The sequence below is a fragment of the Hyaena hyaena genome, unplaced genomic scaffold (assembly GCF_003009895.1).
Source record: "Hyaena hyaena isolate Hyena2069 unplaced genomic scaffold, ASM300989v1 scaffold_3, whole genome shotgun sequence".
Taxonomy (NCBI): Eukaryota; Metazoa; Chordata; class Mammalia; order Carnivora; family Hyaenidae; genus Hyaena; species Hyaena hyaena.
In genome coordinates this window covers 4,350,330-4,375,993 of record NW_024080635.1, presented here as the reverse complement: position 1 = coordinate 4,375,993, position 25,664 = coordinate 4,350,330, and the positions used below count along the sequence as shown (strand labels likewise).

Genomic DNA, 25,664 nt, shown 5'->3' with positions numbered 1-25,664 from the left:
GAATCTTGCTGCACACCATGGTTGGATGCTGAGGGCATTATGCTAAATGAAATAAGACAGAGAAAGACCATGACTGTATGATCCCACTTCCATGTGGAATCTAAACAAACAAACACCAATCTCACTGGTGCTTAGGGTGTGTGTGTGTGTGTGTGTGTGTGTGTGTGTGTGTGTAGGAGCCAAATGGGCGAAGGGGGTCAAAAGGTACAAACGTCCTGTTATAAAATAAGTCACGGGGATGTGCTTTATAGCTTGGCCACAGGTAGTGATACTGTACTGCATGTCTGAGAGTTGCTAGGAGAGTAGATCTAGAAAGTTCTCTAAATAAACAAATAAAGAAATAAAAGAAAGTTCTTATCCCAAGGAAAAAAATTCTGTCTCTATGTAAGGTGACATGTTAAGGTGACTCACTGGGCAATCATTTGGCAATACATACAAATATCGAATCATCACGTTGTACACCCAAATCTAAAATAATATTGTATGTCAATTGCACTTCAAAAAAAAAAGTTAGCCACTATCACCGTTCTAATTGTGCCTCTCCGGCCTTCAACTACCTGGACGCACCGACTTTCTGAGCTACCCATCGCGCTCTGGGCTTCGGGTTGGGTCCCGTCATTCTCTGCCGTCTTCCTCAGATCCGATCCCTCCTTTCTCCGTGCCCCCCTCTCCACAGCGCGTCTTCACCCCCTCCAGGAACCCCGGTCCCCTTGCCCCGTTTCGGCGCCGTCTCTTACTCGACGACCTTGGCTGGGTCCCCGTGGTGCTCATAGACCAGCGCCCGGACCCCGGTGGGCTCGGCAGATGCAGAGTAGGGGGCGGCGGCATACCAGCCGCGGCCGGGAGCGACGAGGACCTCGCGCCCAAGCCGCGAGCCGGTTCGCGCCCCCAACAGCGCGCCGCAGCCCCACATGCTCCCTTCAGTCAACTCTGAGGCGGACAGCGCGCCTACGTCATCTGCCTGCGCCCGCGCGCCTGCGCCCCGCCCCGCCCCTCAGCGTGACCACGCCCCTTGCTCTTTCTGAAAGGCTGGCCCCTTCCTCCGCTGCCCGCGCGGTGGCGCTTCCGGGGACTGCGTGGGCTGCGTGGGCTGGCGGTGGAGGTACCCGAGGGATTCGCAGAGACTCCGGGCCAGACGGAGTTCTTCTCCCAATTAGGAGCGTCTGATGCCAGCCTAAAGCTGTGTCTGTGGTCTGCGACTTGGTATTTGATTTGAGGAAAGTCATCTACCCTTCCCTGACCTCACCTCTTCCCCACCGTTTACTGCGTGCTCATCGTGGCAGATCTTTTAAGGCATCGTCTCATTTATTCCCTGCTACCCTGTAACAGCATAGCGAAGCACTGTTTGTTTTCCTACCACTAGTAGAGTAGATGTAAGTTGATGTGGAGGCAAGAGAACTGGGCTTGGAGCTAGAAGATCTAGGTTCAACTCCTAGTCTTGCCGCTTTCTAGCTTGGCCACCTTGGGCTAGTGTCAAAAGGTCTCCGTCTCTTTTCTCATGGGTACGGTGGGGGGACAATATACCTCCTTCAAGACTGTAGCGAGGATTGGATGAAGCCAGAGAGTGACGTTGTGAACGGAAGAGCCCATGGTAAAATGCTAAGTGTGTTCAGATAGAAAGAGGGATCACAAGGAGGACGCCCTCTCAGAATGCTTACAGTGTAGAAGGGATTTAGTGGGACACTGGCAGTGCTTTGTAAGAAGATGTAGCCCAGTAAGGACACTAGATCATATTTGTAGTGGAGGTGAGACATGAACATAACGAAATCCCTCGTTGAAAGAGTAGGAGCGAGGGCGCTGTTGGAGTCTGAAGGAGAAAAGGTGCTCTGGAAGGAGCCAGGGTGGGGATGGGGGCTTTTGCAGGAGGTGGTGTTGGATGGGGTCCATCCCACTCAAAATCTTCAATGTGCATAAAAACCACCCGAGGTCCTATCTCAAGCCTACTGAATTAGAATTTTGGGGACAGGTCCAGGAATCTACAATTCCTCCAAGCTTTCAAGAATATTCTGATGTCCGTGGCCCAGGAAACAGGCTTAGGCAAACACTGAGCCAGGGCTTTGAAGGATAAGGAAGAGCTCCTTTCTCTAGGTTTTAGTGACCCAAAGCTTGCCAGCTCAAAGCCTTTTCTCTGAGGAAGAGAAGAAAGCAAAGTGCTGCGGTGAAAGCTGCAGGTGGTTGGATTCTGGCAAAACAGGCTTTGAGTTTTGGCTTTGCCTTTTTCCAGCCATTTCATTTTAGACAAGTCACTTAGCCTCTCTGTGTCTTCATTTCCTTATCCTTAAAGTGAAGGAAATAATAGTATCAGTTTCAAGGCTGCTGTGAAGATCAAGTGAGATATTATTCCCTTGAAGCATTTAGCACAATGCTTGGCACGTGAAAGCATTCGGTAAATGTTATTAGGTTATTGTGAAAATTAGATGGGAAATATCACGAAAAACACCCAAACTAGGGTCTGGCTCATACTATGTACTCAAAAAATTTTTTTATCTGTTTCTATTATTAGAGAAAGTAGATGTCCCATGATGGGGGAAAGGTTTGGTCCCATAGTAGTATATGAGTGCTCACATACATGCACGAACGTGCGCGCATGCACACACACACACACACACACACACACACCCCAGTTTTGCTTACCTTCTATTTTCACTGTGACACAAAGATCTACTTCAGTTGAAGACTCTCTAGGTGACATTGAGCTGTTGACATCATCTTCTCTACCAAATTGGCTCCTGTGAATTCCCTGGGCACCCTTGCTGCAAAGCCTGGAGAATCATCTGGCAGGTCTCCCTCCTGGGGGCTGGACTTAGTCCGCCTGTCCAACCCAATAGCCCCCGCGTTCAGTCCAGGACATCAGTTTTAATTTGAACTTTGTCAACAGCCTTCTTCCTGACTGAAATCCACCCCCCTCTTTTTCCCTCCCCTTTCCTTCTTTCTCAGGCCTCCAGAATGATTGTTTTAAAAATGGTTTTATTTTTAAGTAATCTCTACACCCAACATGGGGCTCGAACTTAACAACCCTGAGATCAAGAGTCGCATGCTCTACTGACTGAGTCAGCCAGGCACCTCCAGAATGATTTTTTTTTAAAACAGATCAGATTTTGTCTTTCCTTTGCTTCAAGTCCTTATATGACTCCTCAATACTTAGGTAGATCCAGAAGCCACTGTTCTTTGTAGGACACTGTGAACTATGGATATGTAACTGAAAACTGTAAAAACCCAAAACAAGATGAAACTGTGATTCTGTGCTAACTCTGTCATTCTCTCACACAACTGACATGTGCTAAAGTCTTCAGAAAAGTGTATGGAGGAAAAGCACCTTAAAACAAAGAAAATTCTATTCATTGTAATGAAGTTACCTTCTTGCAAATTAGAAGAAGATGGCTATAGTTTTTTTTTTTTTTAATTTTTTTAAATGTTTTTATTTATTTCTAGGAGAGAGAGAGAGAGACAGCGCGAGCAGGGGAGGTCAGAGAGAGAGGGAGTCACAGACTGAAACAGGCTCCAGGCTCTGAGCTGGCAGTCAGCACAGAGCCTGACGCGGGGCTCGAACCCGAACCGCGAGATCATGACCTAAGCGAAAGTCGGACGCTTAACCGACTAAGCCACCCAGGCGCCCCTAAGATGGCTATAGTTTTAATTCAGTGGCAGAACCCCTCAGCTTGGCTTGAGGTGCACCTGTGTTTCCCCAGGGGCTAGCTGGAGAACCACTGATTGAGGGTCTCAAGTCCAATTTTCATGACCCTGTATTCAATACCCTTTGCACCCTGCGTCCGACACTGTTTTTATCTCTTGCTATAAGACTGTGCACAGCCAATGATCTAAGAGCACCCAATACCCACTGTTCCCAGCAATTCCATGTCTTGTGCCTTTATTCGGGTTGCTTCTTCTGCCTGAAATGCTCTTCCTGGCCTTGCTGACCTGGAAAACTCCAGGGTCAGATGTCATTTCTTTGATGTTGTTTTCCAACTTCCTAGGAAGTTGGAAACCTCTGCTGCCTTTGTGTTTTCTCTGAACTGGTGTTACGTCCTTTAGGACACAGTCCCTTATGTATTTACATGTCTGCTTTCCCCTACAGCCAACAGGCGGTCATGTTTGGTGCATCTCCATGACACCAGCACCCAATATGGGGCCTGACCCAGTATAGGTGTCATAAATATTCCATGAGTTGAAAGTCATTGAATTTCCTCACGGCCTGGCCCTGTCTGCAGTGCTGTCTCCTTTTCCCCTAGATTTGGGCAGGTCACTCCAGGCCACTTGTGGATTCTAGAAGTCTGTGATCTTTTTCAAGTGAAGCAGAATGTTCTCTTTTTAGCTGTCCACCTGTTGCTCGTGCTCTCCTTCTCCCTCCATGGCAGTCTCTGCTCTGTGGTCTTCTCCTGCACAAAGAGCAGAGGGATGTGGGATTGGTTAGGTGTAGGTTTGAGTCCTGGACCCACCATTTACTGGTTTTATGATTTTGGACAAATGCCTTATACTTTTGGAGCCTCAGTGTCCACATACAAAATTTAAAAAAAAGGAATCAGTGGTAAACTCCCATCATGAGGCTCTCTCAGGAGTCCTCTCTGCAAATAGCATCATCCTTGGCTGTTTGATCTATTCACTGGATTTCTCTCCTTGAGTTTCTTGCTCTGGCTGAAACTTTCCTGCCTCTCCCCTCTCCAGCATCTCTCTGTTTCTTCTCCATTGCCTTTTTCTTGCTTCTGTTTTTCTCCATGTGATTCTCTCTCTCTGTTTAGTTCTCTTGCCTTTCTCCTTGGCCCCTTCCCTAGCTCAGCATAGAGCTCATCAGGACTCATGAGAGAGAGGACTAACAGCTCCGCCTCCTCCAGGCCCTGGGCAACCTCACTTGTCCCACCCTCATTGAGGAGCCAGCCTGCAGTGGAAGCAATACACAGGTAGGGCCTAGGTAGACTTTAGACTCCTAGGCTCTGGCCTGGGTCACTGCCCAGTAGTTAGATCCATCTGCCCATGGGTCCCTGTCTCCACTTGGCTCATTGGAAGACTTTAAAAAAAAAAAAAGAACACTCCGGACTTTTTACTCTTCTATTTAATGCTTCAGTAGCTCCTTACTGCTCTTAGGATTTAATCCAAAGCCCCATAGTTTCTCGCATGACCTGCGGATCCTGCCAGTCTTTTCAGTTGCATCTGGCTCCCCTTCCCTCCCCCCTCCATTCTAGCCACACTGGCCAGGCTGTTCCTCACACGCACCAGCTCCCGCCTTTGCACAGGCTGGCCCCTCTGGCTGTGATGTTCCTCCCCACTGCCTTGATGGCTGCTTCTCTTACTTCTGGTCCCAGCTCAAATATCACTGCATCATTTCCTCAGGGAATGCCTCTCGGCTCCCCTTAACTCAAGTAGGATCCCCCCTACTTATTAATCACAGCATTCCTTCCGTTGTCTTTAGAGTGCACATCTCAGAGTAATTACGCATTTGTTTGCGTGTTTGCTGTTGGTCTTTTCCCGGAGAGTGTAAGTTTCACAAGGGCAAAGACCATGTCTGTATTCATTCATTTATCCATTCAGTATTTTTTGAGTGTCAATATGTTTTGAGCATCAACTACATGTCATACACGAAGCACTGAGATACCAGACAAAATCCTTGCCCTTAGGGAGCTCACGTTCTGGATGGGTATGTGGGAAAACAATGGTCATGTCACATGGTAGTTGCTCTATTTAAAACTGCAATAATCCCTTCCCTCCCCCCCCCCCCCCCCCCCCCCCCCCCCCCCCCCCGCTCTGTTTCTCCCGCTACCTCTCTGGCTATCTCTGTCTCATATACCAGAAGTAGTGGTTTATCACTGTCTCATGTACCAGAGAATTTGCTTGTTTGGCTGTTTATTGTTCTTGTTTTCCCACTGGAATGTAAGTTCTATGAGGGTAGGAATTTTTGTCTCTTTTATATTTCCACCTTGGCTTATCGGAATTGTTGCACAAATAAATCACTCTGGTATTTGTTAATTTGTTCCAGACGGGAGGCAGGTCTTAGCCTCCATTCAAGTTAAACCAGATGGCCTTGGGGCGCCTGGGTGGCTCAGTCAGTTGAGCGTCCGACTTCGGCTCAGGTCATGATCCTGAAGTCAGTCACAGAACCCAGGTCACAGTTTGTGGGTTCGAGCTCAGCGTCGGGCTCTGTGCTGACAGCTCAGAGCCTGGAGCCTGCTTCGGATTCTGTCTCCCTCTCTCTCTGCCCCTCCCCTGCTTGCTCTCGGTCTCTCTCTCTCAACATAAAGACATAAAAAAAAAAATGAAATAAAATAAACAGATGGCCTTGATTCATTTCCTGGTGCCACTACATAGTAATGCACAACCTTGGGAAAGTCACCCCTCTGGAATTCAATTTCCTCTACTGTGTAATAGGAATAATAAATAATAGTGGGGAGAATTAAATGAATCTATGTGGGTAAGGCACATGGAAGGTGCCTGGTCTTACATAGTAATGGACAACTAGTTTGTGGCCATTGTATAAGGGCCTGTACTGGGTAGAGGCTCAAATATATACTTAACCTTTGTAGCCAGAGGTATATCAGGACCAAGGAGAATTAGTGAGGGAGGTGGACTCCGTGGCATGAAAAGGAATAACTTTCTAAAAGCCAGCATTGGAAGGGGAAATAGATGAATTCCCTTCCATAGTTAGAGATTTCAACACCCCTCCATCAGAAATGGACGGAACCAGCAGGCAAAAAATCAGTAAGGACATAGTTGAGCTCACCATCAATCAAGTGGATATAATGGACATCCATAGACTACGCCATCCAACAACAGCAAAATACAGATTCCTCTCAATCTCACATGGGATATTCACCAAGATAGACCACATTCTGAGCCATAAAACACATCTTACCTTTAAAAGACTAGAATTCATAAATGTCCGCCCTCAGAGCGTAGTGGAATTAAACTAGAAATCAATAACAGAAAGGTAGCTTGAAAACCCTAAACAACTTGGAGATTAAATAGCACATGGATCAAAGAAGAAATGTTGAGGGAAAAAAAACATTTTAGACTCAATGAAAATGAAAACACAACTTCAAAAAATTTATGGATTGCAGCAAAAGCAGTGCTTAGAGGGAAATTTATAGCACTGAATGCATATATTACAAAGGAAGAACGACCTAAAATCATTCACCTAAGTTTCCACCTTAGGAAACCGAAAAAGAAGAGCGAATGAAATCCAAAGGAAGCAGAAGAAAAAAAAAATTAGAGCAGGAATCAGTGGACTTGAGAACAGGAGATCAAGAGAGAAGCTGGTTCTTTGGAAAGATCAATAAATCAATAAGCCTCTAGAAGAGTGAGGACAGAAATTACTAATAGGAGAAATGAAAGAGGGGGCATCACTACAGATCCCATGGATATTAAAAGGAAATTAAAGGAATGTTATGAACAACTTTAAAAGGCAACGTTTCCAAAGATTCAACCACCTGGTTTTGGTAGGTGATGAGCACCTTGTCCTTGGAAGTCTGCATGCATGTGCCTTTGGAGGGGCCTCGGTAAGGAGGGGGGATTCAAGCATCAGAAGGGACAGAGAAACAGGGTGTCTTTGGGTCCTCGAGAGCACTGTTACAGACTGTGGGCAGCGAGCGTGCTGGCTTGAGAATGTCGGTGCTGTGGGTGCAGAGGCGGGTGGTCCTCCACGTCCCAGACCTCCTAGAGGGGGCGCAAGCGTGGGGGAGGGGTGCGTCCGGGCCGCGGGAGACCTGACCGGCTGCGCGCGCGACTGCCAGCAGGGGGCGCCGCGAGACCGCGGAACCCGCGGAGGGGCCTGACGTCAGCGCCCCGCTTGTTTGGGCTCCCGCTCTGGACTCGGCGCCAGTCCCGCTCCGCGCCGCGCCGCTTCGCTCCGGCTCCGGCTCGCCTCGGGCTGGGCTCGGCTCGGGCACCGGCGGCGGCAACCCCGTGCCCGGCCCCGGGGCAGGCGGCGGGGCACCATGGCCCGTGCCCAGGCTCTCGTCCTGGCGCTCACCTTCCAGCTCTGCGCGCCGGAGACCGAGACTCCGGCAGGTAAGCGCGCGTCGGTCCGACCAAGCTTGCCCCGCGGAGCCCCCGGGGCCCGTGGCGTAGCTCTCAAGAAAGTGTAAGTGTTGGTGACCGAACGTTCCGAGCCTGCTCCTTGTGGTTGTCTGAGTCTTGGATGTGCGATCGGGTGCTCAGGGTGTTGTGTGTCTGCGAATGTTGTGTGTCCGTGAGTTATGTGTGCATGAAAAGGTGCTGTGCGTGTTGTGCGTCTGCGAGTGTGTTGGGGGTGAATGTTGTGTGCATCGAGGCACTGGGTGTGCACTGAGTGTCTTGTGTGCCTGCCAGTGTGTAGTGCTTGTGCGGCCAAGTAGGTTGTGTGTGTGCATCTGAGTTTGGTGGTGTGGCCGGAGTTGTATCTGCGAATGTGTTGCATTTGTTTGCATTTTGTATGCCTGGGCAGGGAGTGCTGCCTCTTGTATGTCCGCGAATGTGTTGTGTGTGTTATGCGTGTGACCGAGAGTGCTCTGTGGATTCTGCCCGCGTGTGGATCAGGGAACGCGTGTGCGGTGTGTGTGCTTGTGAGGTCCGTGTACGTGTGTGAAGGCGTGGGAACGGGTCCGGAACGTGTGTGTCCGTGCGCTTGTGCGCGATGTGTACGTGTGGGAGTGTCTGGGGTTGGTGGTGTGCGCCGCCGGGGGTTGCGTGGGTCCGAGTGCATGCCAAGTGTGCCGGGAATGCGCGTGTAGGAGCGAGTCTGGAGCGGATGTGAGTGTGTGTGTCTGTGCGTGCTGGCTGCGTGTCCAGGAATGTTGCGAGTGTGGTGCGCGCCTGGGCGGTGGCCGAGTGTGTGCCCGGGGCCGGGGGCCGCTCGAGGGGGCGGTGTCAGGATGTGTGTGTGTGTGTGTGTGTGTGTGTGCGCGCGCGCGCGCATATGTGTGTGTGTGTGTGTGTGTGTGTGGCGTGCGGGCCCCGAACAAGTTGTCGCGGCTGCGCCCCCTCCGCCCCGGGGTTGGGCCGGGCCTGAGGCTCGCGAGGGAGGAAGGGGGCCCCGCGGCCGCCGACTCCGACATGTCGGGCTGTTTGTTGTTTCGCAAGTTCTGCGCGGCGCTGGCGCTGGAGGCCGGGCCGCTGCGAGGCGGCGCCCGGGCCGCGGGGCGTCCGGGCCGGTGGCAGGGAGGGCCCGGCGCGGGAGGCGGTCGCCGGGGGCCGCGGGGCGCGCCGGGGCCGACGGGCGGGCGCTCCTGCGGGGCTCGGCCGCGGCCGCACCGGGCCGGCCGTGGAGGGGGGCGGCGCGCGGCCGGCGCTGTGGCCGGGCGGGGCTGCGACGTCCCGGCGCGGGCAGGGCCTGGCCCTCGGCCGCGGGACGGCGCCCCCTCCCGTGGCGCGCGGGGAGGCGCCGCGGACACCGGGGTCTCCCGGGACACTCCCTGGGTCGACTCTGCAACTTTGTGCGGCCTCCCCGCCGGCCCAGACCGCGGTGTGTGTGTGTACGTACGTATGTGAGCGTGTGTCTCGGTGCTTCTGCCCGCTGTGTGATCGCGGTGTGTGTGTGTGTGTGTGTGTGTGTGTGTGTGTACGCGCGCGCGCGCGCGCGTATCTGAATGTATGTATCCGGAGCTTGTGTCTGTGTGTCCGCGTGTGCTGTGGACCGTGTGTCGCCCGTGTGCGTGTGTCTGACTCGCCCCGCCCTCCCTGGGGCCTGGGATCCCAGACTGTGGCCCTCTCCCGCGGAGTTGTGTCCCACATGTCCCCTGGGGCATCCCTCTCCCGGCCTCATCCTGCCAGCCACCGTTTGGGTGGCTCCAGCCTGGTACCCAGGGCGCTGAGTAACGGGGAGACGCCCCAGCAGAGATCAGAGCCAAGGCACGTGCCGGGCCACCTCGGCCCCAGGGAGACTCCTCCTGGCCGCTGGCCTCCAAGAACTGGCCTCCCCGGGATAGGATCGAGGTTGGGCCTCTCCGGCGGAGCTCTTCTGGCTCCCGCCGCTGTTGCTCCTGCCTTTGGCTCCGAGCTGGGTCCTGGCTTCCTGAACCCCCTCAACCCCTCCCCCACCCTGAGATCAAACCGGAGGGATACTACCCGTTCCCCCAGCCTCTACCACCTTCCCCTTGATTCCAGGAGCCCTCCTGTGCCTTACCTCCTGCCAGCAGGGTGTGAGGGGTGATCAGGAACTGAAGTTTGGGATGAGAGTGAGACCTTGAGCAAGTTACTTCCATACTGGGGGTCTGCTTCCTCATCTGCCTTATCGGCATCCTAATAATGACGTGTGGTACTTGGTAGATGGTAAAGTAAGGCTCTGTGAGTGTCAGGGAATAAAACATGGTTTTGAGGACTGTTACAGAGCCCCAGAAACTGTGATTTGAAGCTAGGGGGACCTGATTCAAATTCTAAGTCTGCCACTTGCTGTCCTTGTGACCTTGGGCCAGTCACTTCACTTCTCAAGTTCTTGGGAGCCCTTGTAGCTATTACTGTTAGAGCTTCATTCATAAATGAACACTTTGTAGACGGGGTGCGATCTGCCCTTGCCCCCACCTGGGTAAAGTCAGCCCAACTCCCTGAATGCCTCCTGAGTCCCCTGCCCCACTGAGGGTGGGTGTGTGATGTCTCCCAGTCATGCAAATCTGGCAATAATTTATTCCTCTGTGTTCTAGCTCATTTTGTCCTTTTGGTTGTTGGGGTTGTGGACAGCAGGAATGAGGGAGAGGCTGCCCAGTGGTTTCAGGTTGGGCAATAAAGGCTTGTCTGAGCAGCTGGCTTTCTCCCTGGGGTGGGGGTGGGGGGATGGGGAGGAGACTCAGCAGGAGGTGGTGAGTATGTCCAGAGTGGGGGTGCTGAGCTCCTTGGCCGCCCCCTGCCCGGATCATGTTTCAGAGAAAATTCAGGGTCGGCACCTGCTTGCTTGAGGAATGCTGCCATCCTTCTATGCTTTCTCTGCTAAGCTAGACTTGTGGGGTGGCCATTTCGTGCAGGGGTGGGTTAGCTAGAGTTGCCTCGATTGTTCCAAAGTATTGTAATTATTGTAATTACAGTTTATTGGTCGCTTCTCCCATACAGACCATGAGCTCTGTGAGGACAGAGATTGGTTATTTAGCTCACCTCTGGATCCTTAGTGCCAGATACAAGTCCTGGGCCACCGTTGTCGAATGGCAAGAAAGAATGAGTGAGATCCAGTGGGTCAGGTTCTGAGCTGGAGAAGCCAGACGGGGGCGCACTGACTCCATTGAAAGTAGAGATTAAAGAACTAGGTTTTCCCTCCAGGAATCTGGAAAATTCTGCCGGGGGATGGTGTTGTGTGTGAAAAGGCCACGTAGAGAGTCCTCTGGGAGCTGTGAGTTGGGGAGGTTGAGGCCCTGGCAGAGACTGAAGGGAGCGGTCTCCTGCCTGCCAGCCCCTCCCCCCAGCTCCCAGCCCAGCCTCCCCTCCCCCCTCCCAGCAGCTGGCTGGGCCTGTCCAGCCCCCAGGCTCAGCCTTTGTGCTGGAGGCCTCAGCAGGTGGTGAGAAGCATCGAGTCCCAACCGTCAACTGAGCGTCTCAGGAGGGGGGAGGGCGGCCCGCATCAGGAGCGGGGGGACTCCCTCAGCTCTCTGTCCCACATGTAGGAGTGGGCAGATGGGGTCACAGCCTGTGTGTGTCTTGGCTGCTGGTGAGCTCCCGGGAAGGGAGGAGGGCTCCTCCTGGTGGTGACCCTGCAGGTGGGGATGCGAGAGGCTGGTGAGGTGTGTGCAGGTGTGACCCTGGCATCTGGGCAGAGTGGGGTGAAGTGAGGTGTGTGTGTGTGTGTGTGTGTGTGTGTGTGTGTGTGACTGTATGATTGTAGCCTGGGGCACAGAACATATGTGTGGCTTATCAGGGTGTCTAGCCATCTGGTCACCCTGTGTGGCAGGATCGGAGTTTGGAATATGGAGGTGACCAGCTACTTGGATCCCTGGAGAGCCCGCTGCTAGGGGGTCTTGATATCTAACTGTCAAATTCCTGGAGTTTGGGTGCACACCTATTTGGGTGGGTGGTATCTCATTATCTAGGTGTGGGTGTCCCAGCTCCAGGGTGTGGGAGGACCAGGGTGTTCCAACCTAAGGATGTCCCAGTGTCTCTGTGTCCAAAGGTAGGTATACTTGGGTGTCTGGCAGTTCTCAGGTTAATGGGTGTTCAAGTAAGGGGGCACCTCTGTGTTGTGTCCACGTGTGCAGCTGTGTCAGTACTTGGGTGGCTGGGTGTTGAGTTCCCAAGTACCTGGATATCAGAGTGTGGGGTATCTGTGCCCAGGAACGGGGTACCCATGCATTGGAGTATCTAGGTGTTTGTGAGTCTGGGTGTGGGGGTGCCCTGTGGTAGGTGTGTCTGCTTGTATGTTTAGGCGTGCATGTCTCCAGGAAAGGGGTGTGCATATGTTGGGTAGGGGGTGTCCTGGTGACTGTGTGCAGCTGTGGACCAGGGACCGAGGCTTGCCTCCCAATCTCCCTTCAGACCCCAAGGCCAGGAGTCTCTGGAGAAGGCTCTAGTGGTTCAGCTCCTCCATCGTTAATCTAGAGCTGACTTGCAATAGGACTTCTTACACCAGAACTCCTTACGGTGATGGAAATGTTTTCTACCCATACTTTCCAATATGGTGGCCACTTCCTCACATGTGGTTATTACATTTAAACGGGTTCAAATTCATGAAAATAGAAAACCAATCCCCTGGTCACACTTGGCAGACTCTCATGTTTCGCGTGGCTATCTATTAGTCGGTGCAGGTAGTGAACATTTCTATCAGAGCAGAAAGTTCCACGGACAGTGCTCTTCTGGAGGTGTGAGGCCCGGACGCCTCAGGGAGCAGAACTGGTCTGATTGAACCATCACTCAGCAGCCATCAAAGGTTTAGTTGAATCCATGGCCCCTTCCTCCCAGCCCATCATTTCGTGCCAGGACTGCTGCAGTAGCCCCCCTTCGTGGTCTCCCTTCTGCCATCAACTCCCCGGTGCTGTGGCAGCACGGGTGGCCTGAATGATCTCTGGCAGGCAGACAAAGGATGCTGCCACTCCCTTGCCCCAAGCCGAAGGGTCTCCAGCCTTTGGCCATAGGACAAAACCCAAATCTATATGATGCGGACCCTGCTTTCTGGAAGAGTTTCGTGTTTGTGCCTCTCCTCCGCGGACCACATTTCTCCTTGTTCACTTCTGATCCAGGATCACCAGGCCGGTGCTGATCCCAGGCCCTTCCGCAGCTCTCTGCCTTTGCACAAGCTGTGCCTCCTGCAGAAAATGCCCTCTAGGCCCTTCTCCCCTCGTGGGAGCCTGCTGATTGCTCAGCCTCGGATCCCAGCTCTGTCACTTCCCCAGTGAAGCCTTCCTGGACCGCTCCCCCACCCTGCCCCTGCACAGTTTTTCAGATTTCTCCCTAAGTGCACGTATGACAACTCGCTGAGTTGTTCTCCATCGTTTTCGCCTACCAGGCCAGGAGCCCCGTGAAGGCTGGGCTGGGTCTTTGTCATTTCTTGTCCCCAGGGCTTTGTATATGGCTGGCGCTTGCTCAGTGTTTGCATTGATGTGAGCCCCTGGGTGTGCAGGGAGGGCTGGGAGCGGGTGGGGTGTGGAGCTGGGGCTCCTGAGGGCAGCTGTGGATGGGGGCCCTTGTGCCCCCTTGACTTGCCCCAGGCAGGGCAGTCGCTGCCTGCTGAATGGCAGGGGGGTGACTCTAGTGGATGGTCTAGAAGAGGCTGTTGCTGGCCCAGAAGAGGAAATCGTGGGCACCTTCCCAGGGTGCAGGTCTCATGATCTAATGGTGAATCAGAAGGGATGAGGGACAGCTGGGGATGTATCTGGGGACTGGGAACAGCTGGGGCTGAGGGAGCAGGTGGTGGGGGACAGCTGAGAGTTGGGGGACAGATGGCAGATGGAGAGAACAGGGGGTACGTGGGGCAGTTGGGGGATAAGAGGTGACACGTGGGAGGTGTCAGAAACATACGCAGGGGCGCCTGGGTGGCTCAGTCGGTTAAGCATCTGACTCGTGATTTCGGCTCAGGTCATGATCTCACAGTTTGTGAGTTGGAGCCCTGCGTCAGGCTCTGCGCTGACAGTGAGGAGCCTGCTTGGGATTCTCTGTCTCCTTCCCCCCTTCCCTCAACATAAATAAATAAAAACACTTAAAAAAAAAGAAACCTGTGTGGACAAGCATAGGTTGGTCTTAGCTGAGTGGGCATACGTTGCTCAGAGTGCATGTATGTGTGTTCACATGTATGTCATGTTGTGCGTGTGCATAAATATGTGTTTTACCTAGAGCGTGGTGAAGAGCACAGGCTCTGGGTTCTGGTCCCAGCCTCCCTTCTCCCTTCTCTACCCCCCCCCCCCCACTAGCTGTGTAACACTTGGGCAAGTTGCTTGCCCTTTCTGGGTGTGTAGTGAGATGGGAATAATTATAGAACATGCTGCATGGAGTTGCCATGAGGATATATTTTATCGACAGACGTGTGTAGTTAGAATGGGGCCTGTCTCGTAGTAAGCATGGTGGAAGTGCTAACGATTATTAAGCGTGTGTGTGTGTGTGTGTGTGTGTGTGTGCAGGCATCCTACACGCTCAGGAAAATTTATTTTTCACTTCTGATGAAGCCCAGGCCCCGGAGGTATTGGTGGTGGGGGGTGAGGGGTAGGAGCGACTGGCCAGGTTGTTAGATCTGGCTCGCCTCTGACATCCTCCCATTGTTCATCCCACTTCCAGATCATCCTGCACCAGAGCCTAGTCCAAGAGGTCTCCCTCTCTGTCTCTGCCCTGTCGTACCCCACACTGCCCTGCCCTGGGCTGGGGGCCAGGCGATTTGCTTTAATTGCCCAAAAGCTTTTCAGCAGAATCTGAATTCATTGTTTGCCTGCCAGCATGCTGGGGCCCCGCTCAGATATAAATACCTGGACAATGTGATCAGTTCTGGCTGCCCGTCCCACAGGCAGCAGTGGCTTCGTCCTGTGCCCTTGGAGAATCACTGGAGTGGAAGATGTGGGGGCAGGAGGGCGGGGTGGAGGGAAGTCCACAGGGCAGGCGGGGCCTCAGCCCCCAAACCATGGATCAGCTGGTCCCCCGGCTGGCAGAGCTAGAGGCATGGAGTTTTCCATGGGTCTGCTCTCCAGTGCATCACAGCACGTGCAACCTCTCTGCCACAGTTTTGCAGTGTGTGCCGTCTCTGCTTGACGCTGATAACTGCCCTACATCATGGCTCGGGACGGCTGTGAGTACCCACGATCCAGGGTCTCACGGCTCAGGACCGGGCCGCGGCAGTGTATCCTTGCACGGATACACCGAATCTACACCACATCTCAGCCCTGCGCCGCATGCCATGCTGGGATTCGGCATTGCACTGGCTGTGTGGACCCTGGCGGGGGGCTGTCCACCCCGCCTCCGCATTCCCACCGCCCTGCGCCTCAGTCCCGCCCTTGTACTGCCATTAGCGTCTTTGCAGCTCTCATCTACCAAATGGCACTGTTGCATCAGAAGGGGGCGCTCTCCCAGCCCCTGACGCTGCACCACTGCTGGGAACGAGCACGTGGCTTTCGACGGCCACGTTGCATGTCTGCCTCCTAGGGCATTTCCGTCCTGCCGCATAATACCTCCCTGGGCAGCAGCCATTGCCCTGGGCTTGGGGGACTCCCTAAGGATTTGGGCATAGCTCCTGGCTCTCTACCCCGGCACTGTGCCAACAGATGGCATGTTACCGCAACAGTGCAGCATCACATCACACGGCATCTCTGTCGTCCACTGCATTAATGCCCTGGGTGTGCACTGCATTGGGCATGTGGACTTTCCCCGCGTGTCTGGGCACAGCTGCTCTGCATTCTACCTTGGCACTGTCCCAGCACGGCACACCTTTGCTTCACACAGCGCTTCTGTCCCACTGCTGTCCTGCCCTGAGCTGGATGCATGCTTTCCCGCCAAGCCCATCACACTATTCTGTGCCGTTGCTGCCGGAGCGCTGCCCCTCACGGCATGCCAGCCTTTCTTGGTATTGCCGCTGAGGAGCCTGCTGCCAGCCTTTCCCCAGGATTTCTGTGGGAGGCCCAGTTGAGCAACATCCTTGCTGGGGCCTCTGCCGCACACCGCATGCTGCTCAGGGAGTCTGTACTCACACGCCGCTTGGAGCTGCTTTGTTGGGCTTTGGGACCCGCTTGGGTTTTTGCGGGTAGCACCTTTGCACAGGACCCAACTTTGCATCTCTGCATCTCTGCACCACTCAGGATTATTGCCCTGAGCCTCTCCCTGCCCTGTACAGGGGCTCCCTGTAAGGCCATGCTGACTCTGCTGGGTTTTAGGACCCCAGAATCCTTGAGTTGAATTCACTGTTGCATACAGCATTCCCACCGCACTCTATTTCTGTGCCTCTTTCTACCCCCACCCTTGAGTCTGCACCTACCCGGCTCCTCAGGACTGTATCGGGCTTGTATTCCTGATCGGGCTTCCGCACCCGGCCGTCCCTTCTGCGCCCCGCCACACCCTCTCATCTCCGTGTCTCTGTACTCTTGTGCATGCTGACACTGGACACACACTTTCAGTGGGAAGTCATGGAGCACCAGCTATGTACCCGGCCCTTGCTGGTGTCTGGAGAGGGGGAAGAACCAGTAAGGCTTGAACTTAGCACCTTGGCGTTCCTCCATCCACCTGTCAGACAGCACCGAGCACTAGCCCAGTGTACCCCCAGAGGTGCTGCACTGGCGCCCCCTTCTGGGTCATGCCTGCAATGGATTGTGGCCCCACTATGCTGCATCGTGGTGCTGGCCAGCTCTGCCATGCTGTACCGGGGTCTGCACACACCGGGGATCTGCACACACCGTGGGCTCGGCTCCCCCGTGTTGTGTAACTGTATTCTGCCTCTGAACAGTGTGGAGCTGCTGCATCGAGCTCTCAACGCACCACGCTGGGGCACTGCGTAGCCCTCTGTCTCCGCGGACCTTTATCAAGTATAGATTTTCACACCGCATGGGTTTCCACATGGCCTTCTGCCTCCCTGCCCTGCTGCGCTGTTTTTACACGACACAGTGTCTGCCCTGCAAGGGTCTGTGTATTCTTTGCCCGCCGTACCTCGGCACAGCGCAGCCCCTCGTTCAGCCCCTTGCCTCTGTCTGGAGTCGGGCCAAGCCCCGTGACTTCCCCTTAGGGTGCCACCATGGCAGCCCTACTATTCTCCTTGGAATTTGTGATGTATTGATCAGGGAGATGGGGAGTGGTTCTGGCTTAGGATTCCCCTGCTCTAGTTGGCTTCCTTCTATCCTCAGTGGAAGTGGAAGGATGCTGGCATTGCTGGGATCTGTGTTGGCTCCTTTTGGAGGGGGGGTACCAGTGCAGCCTTTTCTCTCTGTGGCCCTGCCTGGGGTGATCTTCCTGGCTACAGCCATGCTGAATCCTGGGTGATTAGAAGGTGGTCACCCCTGTCCTTAATTAAGTACTCATCAGTTCTTCAGGGCTCTGGAGAACAGCTGTGGGCAGCCCGGGCTGGAGTCTGGATGTGTTGATCTGGGCAAGTAAAGCAGTGAAATGGGCTGGACCAGGCCTCTGAGCTGGAGTCATGGTCCTTGAGCCTGGGTGGGGTTGGTTGAGGTCAGACTAGTTGGGATTGTGGGGTCAATAAGTCCAGCCACTGTTGGCCTACCTATTATACACAGGGCTTCGGGATGGGGTCCGAAGGTGTCAGAGACAGTCTCTGACCCTAGGAAAGGAGGAAGTGGGGCTAGATGGGCCTGACATGGAGCTGTAGTTGGGGTGGAGACCCAGGACAGGTCTGGGTTGGGCAAGAACGTCCAGGGGTGAGGCTAGGGTTGGTTGCAGGGTTGGGTTGGGCTACCTAGAATAGAGATGTGGCTTCGGATGATGATGAAATAGAACAGTGCAGTCATTGGGGTTGTGTTTGGTTTCCCCAGGCCGGGGTTGGGGCTATGCCTGTGGTTGGGTATGATCCCAGCCCCTAAACTTGCAGCCCGCTGGGGGAGGTTTTATTTCTTCTGGGGCCACCCTTGGGAACTGGATGCTCTACTGACAAATCAAAAAGAACAAAGATCTCATGGCAAACAAACTCTGTTTACCTCGGGTCCTTCAGAAAATACCATGGCTGGAAGCCACCATTGGCACAGAGCACCATTCCCTGGCTGGTGGGGAGGAAAGTCTGGGGCTCACGCACGCACATGCGCGTGCACATGTGTGCACAGCTACCCTTGACCCCACCACATATATTCACCGTGTAGGTACTTGCTTCCCCCTGAATGTGCTCATATACCTCCGCACACGGGTACCCACAAACCCACAGCTTCACAGCATGCTGCCTGGGGGACCCTCACTTGAGACCCACGTTCACTCTCACAGACCTCTGCCCCATAGTCTCTCTGCCCTCGAATTATCCTTGCTCCCGGGCGTACTCACACAAATGCAACCGGAATGCTAGAGGTGGATGTGGCCTTCGAGGTCACCTGGGTCCCCATTCTTATTTCGTAGGTGAGGAAGCAGAGCTTCAGAGGGGGCAAGTCACCTGCCACAGGTCACACAGGGAATTCGAGGCTCAGCAGGAATTAGATCCAGGTCTCCTGCCTCCCAGCTGCGTGCTCACAAGTCGGTACTGAGCTGTCACTCTCACAGCCACACACACACAGACACACACGCACGCACGCACGCACGCAAATGGAGACGTGGAGGCCCTCGTGCGGGGGAGAACCCTTCCCACACCCTGACTCTTCCTGCTGAGATTGCCTGCCCCTTCCATCGCCCCATCCGCAGCCCAGCCCAGCCGGATGTGGATAAGCCATCCTGCCTTCCCAAATTGTGGCTGACGGTTGCCTCAGCAACCGCCTGCCAGATTGGGGAGATTAGCTGAGGAATGTAGCTGGGCCAGTTAGAGCTGAGGCTGGGGGAACCGGTGGGGGTCCTGGGTTGATTGAGCCCACCCTTTCTGGGAGGCCAGGACAGAGATGGGGTCCCCCTTGTGGGGTCTCGTTTTCTCCCTGCCCCAGCCTGGCTGCAACTGTGTCCCTGAGGCTTGGACTACGCTGGGGGGAGGGAGTATGGGGCTGTGTGTGTGTGTGTGTGTGTGTGTGTGTGTGTGTGTGTGTTGGGCATCTCTCTGGGTGTGACTAGAGTGTGGGCTGTTTGCATCTAGGATGGGGACCCCAGTTCCTGGCATCTGATGGTGGCTTGTCCCTCCCGATCTTGTGGTACCCTCTGGAGAACCCACCCGCCCCCCTCCTGGTTTAGAGGATTTCTCACCGTCTCATCTGAAGCCTGCTCAAACACCCATTCTGGCTTCCCGATTCCAACTTCTCACCCCGACGCCTAAGGCCCTCCCTCCCTGATCTGGCCTGTCTTCCTTTCTCCCGCCTCCTTTCCCATTGCTTTGGCCAGTCTGCGCTCCCCTTTATGCTCTGGGCTGTGTATTTACTCCCTGCCCTCCTTTGCCTCAGATGCTCTTCTACTCATCTCTGCTGGCCAGAATGATATCCATCTTTCCATGCCCTGCTCACATGCACCCACCTCCAGAAAATCTTTGCTTGGGATGCCCTTTGTGGCCTTGACCCTTCTCTGCTCTGTCTTACTCTGTCACCCCCATTCAGACCGGGAGGTCCTTGAAGCCAGGACAGGACCTTAATTATCCTTAGGCCTCTTATAGTGCCAGGCTGAGACCTGCTTTATGCTGTCAGTGAACAAAGTTTCTGTGAATGGAACCGAATTAACACATGCGGTCAGTGGAAAAGCAGGGCCTTATTTTGTCTGGACCCAGTCTCCTTGAATAAAGTAGGTGGCTTAAACCCTAGCTTCTAGGATTTAGACAAGCCACCTCATCTCTCTGAGTCTCAGTGTCCATCTGTAAAACAGGAATAATAATAGTCCCACCTTTTGAATTACTGTGAAGTTGCCTGGGCATAGCTGGTCACGGTGGAACGTGGCAGCCCTCTCACAGAGGTGGTCACGTGTGTGTGCACGGCCGTGGCCCTTGTGTCTATGTTGACGCAGGCAAGAGGGATTCCCTGCCACCATCCTTGCTCTGAACCCAGAGTCTGATCTGGCCATTGGCCTCCAGGAGAAGTTGGGTCTCTCTCTAGCAGGAGCTGGGACTTAGCCTTGGGGCTCCTGAACCTTCCAGACAGGAGGTGGTGGGGTTTTCTTTAGGACCTGGGAGGCCTGATCGTTTCCCATCCCAGGGTGAGCCGGGGAGAGTGTGACGGTGCGGCTCTCACTGGGGAGCCTGGACCCCCGAGATAATCCTCTAAGGGCTGTTGTTGGAATCGGCCCGGCCCCAGAGATGCAGCGCTTGGGGTGGGCATGGACCAGGGACAGTGAGTCATTCTGCCTAAGGGGATGCTGTGGAGGGGGAAGGTCAGCCAGGGAGGCCCATTGTAGGAGGCATTTGGCACAGGTCAGGGGCCACTCTGGCTGGAGTTGGCTGGTCCGGGGTCAGTCAGGCAATCTGGTGGTCATTCTGGATAAAGTCAGATGGTCTGGATGATGTAGGGGCCGCTCTGGCTGAGGTCAGTCTGTCTGGGGCTCACTGACCTGGGTCAGTCAGTCTGGGAGTTACTCTGGCTAAGGTTACATGGTCTTGAGTGTCCATCTGACTAAGTTGGTCAGTCTGGGAGTCCTGACAGCTCACGTGCCCTGGCTTAGGATGGACGGGGTGGGGGTGGGGGGGCAAGGAGCTGGCACTCCCAGGCTTGCCTCAGGGCCATGGATGAGACTTCCTTGGGCAGCTGCCTTGTAAAGGAATAGGAAGGGCCTGAGCTCCCTCCAGGCTCTAGATCCTGGGCTTCCCTTCCTGGCAATCCCTCTGCCTCAGGGAGGCCTTGGCTGAGAACCCCAGGAGCAGACTGCAGACTCAGCTCAGGCTGAATGAAGTCAGCTGCCCCCTCCTTCAGGAAGCCCTCTTTGACCAACCCTACTGGCCATGGCCTCCCTCTGTGCTGTGCTGTGAGTCATTTTCTAGAGGGAGAATTGGGGCCTTCTCAGCACAGATTGGGTTAAAAACTTACCTCCCACAGGCCACAGGGCATGATGCCGACCAGAGCTTTTCATACAAAGAGGCAAAGGGCTCAGCCAGGGGTCCTGCTTTAGCTCTGGAGAGAGGATTCTCTCAGTGCCAGCCTCATGCCCACATCTCATTGTTTTACACTCCAGTGGGGTGCAAGGAGAGGTACGGGAGACCCCCAACAAGGGCGAGCCCCCATGTTTCCATATGCTCCTCCATGTGATCTGTGTAACAACCTAGAGAAGTCCCCACAGCCAGTGAAACAGAAGAGCCCCCTGAAAGTGGAGTCCTTCCCGTGGGGCAAATGCCCGCCGTGCCTGGCACGTGGCTCTCACCCCCTAGTTTCTCTTCCTTCCTCTTTTTGAGCCTGGGAAGAGCTTGGCTGTGCTCCTTCTCATAGTGAAGGAAACATGGGCTCTGGTATCCGATTGACACAGGTTCAAGTCCCGCTTCTGTGTGTTGCTCGTGGAGGCTTAAGCAGCACCTGTGAAGGGCTGCCAGGTCCCGAGGCTCGCACGTGCTGGGCGTCGTGGCAAGTGGACTCCCACATCGCATCCTCAACAACCGCACATGCAGATGTGGAAACTGAGGCTCAGAAAGAAGTGACTTGCCCACACTCACATGGCTTGACAAATGAGAGTCAAGATTTAATTGGGGCACCTGGGCGGCTCAGTTGGTTAAGCGTCCGACTTTGGCTCAGGTCATGAGCTCACGGTTCATGAGTTCGAGCACCACGTCAGGCTCTGTGCTAACAGCTCAGAGCCTGGAGCCTGTTTCAGATTCTGTGTCTCTCTCTCTCCCCCTCCCCCCATTCATGCTCTATCTCTGTCTCTCAAAAACAAATAAACATTAAAAAAGAAAGATTTAATCCCACATCTGTCTAATGGCAAAGCCCACTCACATAACCACCATGTTGTACTGTGGATGGAGCCCTTCATTCCCCGGGGCCTCAGTCACCTGATCCATCGGGTGGGGAGAAGTGCCGGCAGCTGGCATGTACCCTGCACAGGGTCCGGCCTAATGTGCACGTGCCTCCTCACCACTTACCCACGCATTTTCCTGGGTCCCCGATGCCTTGGACGGCCTGCCATGGGGCTGCAAGCACCCAGCTTTGGGAGTGACTGCAGGAACCATTTTGCCATTACTTCTCCAACTGGTGGTGTTCTCACATTTATTCGGTGCCCGACTCAGGGCTCTGATGAGCTCCTGAGATACATGGGCCTCATTACCAGGCAAAGGACTCACATCTGTTTCTACCCCGCCTTCTTCCCTCCTTCCTCTTCTCCTTGTTTAAACTGTAAATATGGGTCCGAATCGTGGGAACTTGCTTCTCTAGTCGTGCATGTGCCCATCCACGCGTGACCGAGATTTTGCGTGTCCCATGCCTGCAGGTAGAGATCAGAGCTGGGCGACTGGGCAATGACTGAGTCCCCTAAACTCACCTGTCAATCAGGAATAACGGGGGTCCCCTCCTCAGGAGGCGAGGCGTAGATGAGATGCCACACTGAGCCGTTCGCGCTGCGCAGGGGCTGTTCCCAGCCTGAGATGATCGGTGGCCGCTGTTATTTTTAAGGAGATACCGTCAGGGCTGGCTTAGCGCATTCATGAGCCTGCCCATCCTGGGGCGCACTATCTGTCCTTTACATGAAGGTGGGGGGGCAGGTAGTGCTAACTGAGTAGCAGTTAGGAGAGGAGATCTCTGTTCGTTGGTGGGTGGTTGTGCAGTGTGTGACCCTGGGGGTGGGCAGTGTGGGGACATCTCACTATTGGGTGGAGACAGTGAAAAGAGGGAAAGGGTTGGAGGAGGGAGAGTTTTGTTGGAGGGAGCAGTGAGGGGAGGCCTCGGGGGGGGGCGCTGGGTGGGCAGGGCAGTGATGGGCACCTGCAGGGGAGCCTCCTGGCCAGCGGTGCTGCCCTAGTCAGGGCTGACCAGGCCCTGCCCTCACAGCCGGCTGCACCTTCGAAGAGGCGAGTGACCCAGCAGTGCCCTGCGAGTACAGCCAGGCCCAGTACGATGACTTCCAGTGGGACCAAGTGCAGATCCCCCCTGGGACCCGGGCTCCTGCAGACCTGCCTCACGGTGAGTCCATTCTCAGCTCCCATTTCCCCCTGTCTCCTTCTAGTTCTAGACCCCTGCTGTGTGACCCTGGGAACATTCCTTAACCTCTCTGGGCCTCAGCTGCTTTTGCATCTGTAAGGACATACATGATACCATGCATGTGGGGCTCTGTGGACACTGTCCAATAGTGTATATCAGGTAGTTTTACCTGTAAAATGGGTGCAGGTTGAAGCAATCAAAGTCCCTTCTAGCCGTTAAGTTAAAACCCACTTCCCCTTCTTCCCCCTGCATGGCTCAGGGTCCACCCTACTCACATCAGGTCTTCCTAAGTCTTCCACCTTCAGGGAGGCTCTCTCCTCCCTGGAAGCCTCTGAATCCTTGTCTCTCAGGACTTGAAGATGCTGGTGCTGATGGAGCAGTAACACTGGGGGCTGGATGTTCTAGAACCTTCGTTCCTCTGCCCCCGTCTTCCTGGAAGTCCTAAATCCTTCCCAACTTCTACCTTGCTCTGCCCTATTTCACGATGAGGCATTTACAGCATTGTGAGCACTGGACTGGGGGTCAGGAGACTAATTACGTGGATTACTGGATTACAGGAGTACTGGTCTCCCACTCTGATGAGGGCCCCTGCTATCCTGGTTCCAGAATCATGAAGACTGGGCCTCATCACTGTCCCAGCTGTGTGACTTTGGGCGAGTCACTTAACTTCTCTGAGCTTCCATTTTCTTAACTGTAAAGTGGGGAGCACACTAATCCATTTCATAGGGTAATTAGAAGTAATGCCTACAAGGTAACATGGGAGTGGTGTGTAGGGGTTCAATTAATGGTTGCTTGCTATTCTTGGAGGTATTTGAGGGGGCCCTCTGCATGGGGTGCAGAATTAACTGGGAATTCAGAACAGGATAAGAAAGATGGAGGCCAAATCATTAACTTTATTACTGATAAAGGCTGGGTTAGAAGACATAGCATCGTGTGCGAACCAGATGGGCTTGCTGAGGGAACCCCAGAAGTAGACAGCCTAAGGACCCCCTCCTTTTCGCCCTGTCATAGCAGCAGACCAGGCCCTTTGCTACTCCACTCACAACATGGCTGTAATTGCACTGGCTGTCGGGCATTTGGGGAGGGGCAGTAAAGGTTCTCACTGGTGAGGCCAAGGCTTGAAGCCACCAGAGTGGTCTTCTGCAGCCTGGCATGGGCAGCCTTTCAGCCTCATCTCCTCCCGCTCACCTTGCCTCCTGGAGGCCTCCCTGCCTCCCCTTTCTGTGCCTTTGCTCACACTGCACCCTCCCTGGGGCATTCCTCTCTGTCTTTGCAGAAACAGCTCTCAGCTCCTGGTTTGACCTCTGTGCTAGGAGGTATCAGAGACTGACCTGCGTGACAGTGATCTGTCAAGGTGCCCACCATGGCAGGCACCCTGTGTGGGTTCTGCTTCTCTCTCTCGTACCCTTAGGGACATGCCCAGTGGGAAAGGGGAGAGAGAAATTTAGTGGGCCTTGTGCTGGATCCTGGGGCCACAGTGGTCAGCGAGAGGGCCGCAGTCTCTGCTCTCTCGGGGCACACATTCTAGGGAAGGGAGTTGGGGGTGGAGGGTGGAGGAAGGAGGGAGATTCAGAGACGGGAGAAGGAAGAACCACAGGAGTGAAGGGAGGAAATGAAGGAGAGGAGAGAGATGCAGAAGAAAATCCAGGGAAGAAGCGAGGACAGAGAGGGGCAGAGGATCTGGGGGAAGAGGCAAGAACAAGGCGTCCGACTGAAAGAGGGAGACACGCAGCTGCACACGGGAAGAGGAGAGGGCAGAGGAGCGGGCCAGGAGGCACTGCTGGGGGCCAGGATGTGCCCCTTTCTGGGTGCGGATGGGGACTTGGGAGTTCTGTTTACTCTCCCACCAGGACTGATCCAGGAGCTCTGGCTTGTAGAGATGAATGAGAGCCCCTCCAGTGGAGTCCCTGGGGAGCCCTCCCAGAGCTGGGAGCCTCGTGGTTTGGGATCTGAATGAGCTTGTGTTGGCTGACAGCCAAGCCCGGGAGGAGGCAGCACTGGGTGGCTGCGGGCACCCCCCTGGCAGCTGCTGGGGCCCTCTCCCCACAAAAGGGAAGCCATAATCCCCTAACCAGGTCTCAAGGAGTCCAGCCCACCCCCACCCTGCCAGCCCCCCTCCACTCCCTGCCAGTATACAGCCCGGATCTGAGGAAGAAGATTCCTGCCTTTCTCCAGGTTGGAAATCGAGAGCATTGTATCTCAGGCCTTTAGACCCAAGGCGGGGGCTGGAAGGGAAGTTCGAGTCCTTTTATTCAACCTCTGTTCTACACACTCATTCAGCTTGGGTTTAGACCTGTGCAGGAGACACAGTGGAGCCCCCGAGGCATCATAGGCCGGTGGGGAGACAGACAGACACTTTATTAATGATCCAAGGGCCAGGAGAGAAGCCTGTAGAGGGACAGCGAGGGAGGACTTCAGAAAAGGTAGCTTTGAAGGCCTGTCATGTGCCAGACTCTTGACTCCTAGAGGAATGACCTAGTTAGTTAGTTCCTGCCTCCAAGGGCAGCTCAGAACGTGGGGAAAGTCGTAGATCAGCATGAGCTTGGACTGTGATCATAGGTGGTGAGGGACCATAAAGGGTTTTGAGAGAGGCAGTTTTGTGCGTTTTTTTGCTCTCTCCTCTGGGAAACAGATGCAGGGAGGTGAAGGGACTCA

At 54.5% G+C, this 25,664-nt stretch overlaps 2 protein-coding genes across 7 annotated transcripts in view; one reads left to right on the top strand and one right to left on the bottom strand.

Annotated features, from left to right (window-relative positions):
• The window catches only part of MECR (mitochondrial trans-2-enoyl-CoA reductase), a 30,797-nt gene extending 29,862 nt beyond the window's left edge, over positions 1-935 (bottom strand). For 2 of the 4 annotated variants that reach the window (XM_039234074.1, XM_039234082.1), the window contains exon 1: positions 738-935. In XM_039234074.1, the coding sequence (XP_039090005.1) occupies positions 738-913 (176 nt within the window). In that variant the 5' untranslated portion in view covers positions 914-935. Of the gene's footprint in view, positions 1-557; positions 657-737 lie in introns of those variants that run through there. The other 2 variants (XM_039234095.1, XM_039234085.1) reach the window with 2 other exon arrangements.
• Positions 936-7,915: 6,980 nt separating this feature from the next.
• PTPRU (protein tyrosine phosphatase receptor type U) overlaps positions 7,916-25,664 on the top strand; it is a 78,478-nt gene continuing 60,729 nt past the window's right edge. For all 3 annotated transcript variants that reach the window (XM_039232715.1, XM_039232706.1, XM_039232699.1), the window contains exons 1-2: positions 7,916-7,995; positions 22,860-22,991. In XM_039232715.1, the coding sequence (XP_039088646.1) occupies positions 7,923-7,995; positions 22,860-22,991 (205 nt within the window). In that variant the 5' untranslated portion in view covers positions 7,916-7,922. The remainder of the gene's footprint in view (positions 7,996-22,859; positions 22,992-25,664) is intronic.